Genomic DNA, 4761 nt, shown 5'->3' on the forward strand with positions numbered 1-4761 from the left:
ACAAGGCAGAGAGGGATGTCACAGTAAGCAGGGGGCAGTATCCCAGGATCAAAATTAAGAATTCGTGCATCAAGCACCGTCCGCCTTGACAGATCACAGCTGCCTTCGATCCCGTGCTGTGTCTGGTTTTAACGTTAGTCAAATTACACTGCCTGTGTTGCCAGGCACGTGTTTCTGTCAGTGGGTCTCCATTTGTACATTTCTCCCCAGTCCTTCTTTATCTGCACTTTGTCTCTTACTCTCCTTTTAAAACTAAATTCCAGAAATCTTGAGGATTTAACCATTTATTGACTACAAAATTCTGTTTTTTGAATGGTGGCCTATTGCTTAATATTCATTTTATATTTATTTAGTATGTTGCCAAATATGTCTGTTAGTTAAAGGCAAACACTGTATGAAATTTTGCAGAAGAGCACCTAACCTTGGTTTTTGGACTTTACATAAGAAAAACACCAGAATATCTAAATTCTACCCAGTGAGAACTTGGTGCCAGTTCCTCACACATCCTATTTTTATGTTTCTTATGCTGAAGGAAGGGAGGAGAGAAAGGAACAACTCCATTAAAAAGGACATTCAGAAGGGTTGGCACAGTGTCCCCAGAGAACATGGGAATGACCTTTGAGCTTGAGCAGGCGTGTAGCATGCTCTGTGCGAGCAGTGTGGCCTGTTCTCCCAGCAGACGGAGGGGTGCGGGAATCTAACACCGTGTTCTTGGGGTCACTTGCAGATGACCACTCCAGGATCCTGCTGAAATCAGAAAACAGCCACAGCAACTCGGACTACATCAACGCCAGCCCCATCGTAAGTACATCACCTGCAGCGAGGGTTGGCTCTGGGCCTTTTCTCAGGTAGCATGAATGTGGCCAACTCACATGAGGAGGTTTTCAGTGGAGAGCAAGTCTCTGCCCTGCTCTGGGTCATGAGCTGGTGACTAGTATCAACGGGTGACTAGTCCTAACCAGGTGACTGGTGTCAACAGGTGAGTAGTCTCAACCAGGTGGTTGTTCTCAGTAGGTAACTGGTCTCAACCAGGTGACTAGTTCTAACCAGGGGACTGGTCTCAATAGGTGACTTATCTCAACCAGGTGACTAGTCCCAACCAGGTTACTGATCATAACCAGGTGACTGGTCCCAACCAACTGGTCCCAACCAGGTGACTGGTCTCAGCAGGTGTACTGGGCTGGCTCTGGGTGCGCCTGGGCTCTGGCCAGGCAGGGCTGTCCATGAGCAGAGTGGACTCGGTGCTCGTACTGGGCAACAGGTCCAGTGACTTACAGGACATCCAGCAACAGTGACTTGACAATTTATTGCCTAGAGCCCATGACTTTTAAAATCCGTAGTCTGTGGCACCTCTGTCCTAGAGCTTCCTATTCCCTATTTATTCAGGGGAGATGGAAAAACCAGACCCAAACCTGCCTGTTTTTAAAACAACTGATGACACTGAGGCAGGTTCAAAATTGTAGGTTCGTTGCCTTTAGATTTTGCAGCGGGGGGTCCTTCCTTTTAAGAACGAGAGCACGTGCAGCAGCTCCGGAGCAGCATGCTAGAGGGTGGTGGAGGTGGGCAGCGTCTTCCATTTCTGCAGATGGTGGTGCGGCACTTCTCACACACCACGCCAAGAGAGACCCCTGTCACTGCAGGGGTCCCTGATTTCTGGAGGGTTCCTCCAACCCATGCGGCTCTCCCAACAGCGCCGCTTTAATTATGGGCGCCACCTGGATACTCTTCCTGTCTTGAACCTTGGGGGAAGCAGAGGCCCAAAAAGGGTACAGTCACAGACAACCAAGGGTGAACAAAGAAGGAAAGTGGTCAAGGGGCTCAAATGTCAGGTTTCGGTGCAGCCAGACTTGCCATCCGAAGTCAGGTTAGAGTGATTGTCAGTCAGAAGCCAGTGAATGTAACTGTCCAAAGACAAGACCTTCTTTAGAGACCACAGTGAGTGGCATTTTAAACCAACGACGGAGAGAGGTGGAGATTTAATTGGATTTGTGGGGGATGTGGTGGTGGTGTAGTGTTCTCCTTTTAAGCAGTGTCTCTCAATTTCAGCCTTCAGGGAAGTACCAGGGCATCTCACCTTGATTCCAAATTTGCATTCAATCCAGTGTAGTGACTGGCAGGCAGGGCTGTTCTAGCAAGATCTCTGCTAACGTGGCGGGCTGCGTGAGAGAAAGCAGGTCATCTCGGGTCACGAAACCCACCCTGCGCTGTCCTGCACCCTCTTACTCCTGCGTGGGAAGCTTCAGGTGAGAACCCGGGCCCGTCCGGTCACCTGCCGCAGCCCCTGATGGAAGACCGTTCTCCTGGTGCTGCCTCCTTAGTTGGGTGTGGCCCCTGGACGGATAGCACCTGTTGTCCCAACTCCAACGTTCCGCGGCCACCCCTATCTCCTGATGCTGCATAGCATGCAGTGAACTTTCCTGGCATTGAAATGTGTATCTAAAGTGCAGAGCTGGTCGAGCACACTCTGCCTACACCCCCGAGCCCAGACTTCAGCCTGTGCGTTCATTTTTGGAAGGAGTAACTTCCTCCCGCAGAGACAGGCTTCAAGACTGGTCCCGTCTGCGTCTCACACACTCTCAGCTGGAGCCATTCTGTTATCTGTCTCAGTAAAGTGGGTGTGTTTAGTATTTTTCTGCCAATCGTAATTCAAAAACATCAAGCCAAAGCCTCGTGGGTTTGCTGGTCTCTGCTTTTGCGAGGAGCATCATTCCTGGGGCAGTAAGGCTTGTAAGTGCTGGAGTTGCTCTCTACACGAGGGCTGGAGTGCCGGCAACTCGCGTCTGCCTGGAGAAAAAGGACGCTGTTTTCTTCCTGTTGAGGTCCCTTTTCCCTGGGGTGAACCCAGTGACGAGGCCAGGATGAGAAATAAAGCCATTATTTCCAAGTCTGAAGGATCGGAGTCCAGCACTGTGGCCGTGCCCCGCTGTCCCCCATGTTGGGGACTCCAGCCCGCAGATGCCTGAGCTAAGTCAGGTTGCTCCAGTCTCAACATGGGCAGCCACACGCGGTGCAGAGCTGCATCACCGGAGGAACTGCTGGCAGCTCTGCCCCCACACGGCACGGGGGCACGGGGTGAATTCCTGCACATCTGTGCGGCCCCCCGTCTCTCTTCTCTCAGCAGAAATGCATAATGACCTCCCAGGCCTCACTGGGCAGGGATGTGGGTCAGAGGCAATGCCTGGATAGAAAGTAATTTTATGGTACTTTAAGATTTTTTTCCTTTATTTCATACCGCAATTCTTTTTTTTCAAATATGGGTTGTAGGAATGAACTAGAAGAAATCCATAGTGCATCTGCTTTCTGAAATAACTGAAGGCACAATGACAGTGACCTTCCCAGCAGCAGCAGAGTGAAAAGCTCACAATTACAGAACAAGCAGACCCCGGCTGTGCAGAAGAAAACGATGATAATTACACCTGTCATGCTCGCCCTCGGTCCTCGTTAAATCTCAGGGAAGTCGTCCCGCAGCAAACAACATGCAATCTTTGCTTTTACATCAGAGGTCATGAAAATAAATGGGAATTCTGTTTTTCCGCGTCGAGGGTCTGAGCGAGAAGCCCATCAGCTACATTTAAAATCTGAGCTTGGTTATCCCCAAGGACACCAGACCGAGGAATGTCGGTAACGGGACAGTTTGCTCGAACACGGTGGACACGTCTGCAGTTCCCAGAGACATTTAAAAATAGCCTTAGTTCTTCATTCCGCTGTTTGTTAGGGAGGAAAAGTTGTTTAAAGTTTCAATTCAGAATGCATTTAGCTAATTTAGTAGAACAGAGTGCGCCCTCAGAAACAGAAGAGGGTGGGACGTCCCGAATGGCACAGGAAGTGGCCAGATGTGGGAGCCAGTTCTTGGTTCTCAGAAAATATTTACAACCAAATATCTGCGTGTATAATTATGGTTTATATTCAATATTCTACCTAAATAAATCTTAACTCATAAGAATAAAATATGAAAATAATCCAAGTTCATAAGTCAGTCTCCCCCACTGATTACCAAAGCTACAAGTTTCCCAGTCAATTCCCATATTAAGACCTGGTATCTGGAAAAGCAACTTGACAATGTAGGCCTGATAATTGTTTGCTTCTAAGAAAGCGTTCTATGAAATTGGCTCACGTGTTAGAAGAAGCAGATGTCAGGTGGGCAGGTAGGAATTCCCACAGGTGACGTGCACGCTCACTGTCCGTGCAAGGTCTCAGAGTAAAGGGCATGGCCGGATCTTCCCTGAGACTCTTCAGTCAAAGCCGATGAAGGCCGGCCAGGGCTTGTCTGGGACAGAAACTCGCTCTCTTTTCACCTGCCCTGCGGGTGGTCCCTCGGTCACCATCACTCTGCTGGAACTCTTCAAGGCTGCAGGACGTGGGTGGTCTTGATATGCCGAATACTTTATTTTTAAAATCATTTTGGTTTGGAATATCGGTGAAATTATTGCTAAGTTTTTAACACAGATGAGAGTTCCAAAGATAAAACCAGTCACTCACGCTTATTTAATAACTGTCATCCCATAGCTTAAGGCAAATCACTAGACTGTTTTTTAAATTGTGCATTTAGAAGTACGGAGGAATACACCTTACTTGCTTCCTGTTTCATCTGGTGTCTTTCTAAGAACCCATCTATCAAGGGATAACACATTAACAAAAACGAATGTTTTTTCTTTTTCTGGAAAACACACACAGTAAAAGCAAAATTATACCATTAATTGTACTTGGGCCCTGTTGCCCTCTTACCGTCAATTTTCTTGACATCATCTGGAATGAGTCACT

The 4761-nt window shown here is 48.2% G+C and overlaps 1 protein-coding gene across 1 annotated transcript in view; it reads left to right on the forward strand.

The window, feature by feature from the left end:
* The window catches only part of PTPRN2 (protein tyrosine phosphatase, receptor type, N polypeptide 2), a gene marked incomplete at its 5' end in the record, with an annotated part of 127549 nt that overhangs the window by 70176 nt on the left and 52612 nt on the right, over positions 1–4761 (forward strand). Inside the window, one exon of the mRNA XM_008583775.1 lies at positions 728–801. Within this exon, the coding sequence (XP_008581997.1) occupies positions 728–801 (74 nt within the window). The remainder of the gene's footprint in view (positions 1–727; positions 802–4761) is intronic.

This window comes from Galeopterus variegatus, unplaced genomic scaffold (assembly GCF_000696425.1).
Source record: "Galeopterus variegatus unplaced genomic scaffold, G_variegatus-3.0.2 Scaffold100, whole genome shotgun sequence".
In the NCBI taxonomy this organism is placed as follows: Eukaryota; Metazoa; Chordata; class Mammalia; order Dermoptera; family Cynocephalidae; genus Galeopterus; species Galeopterus variegatus.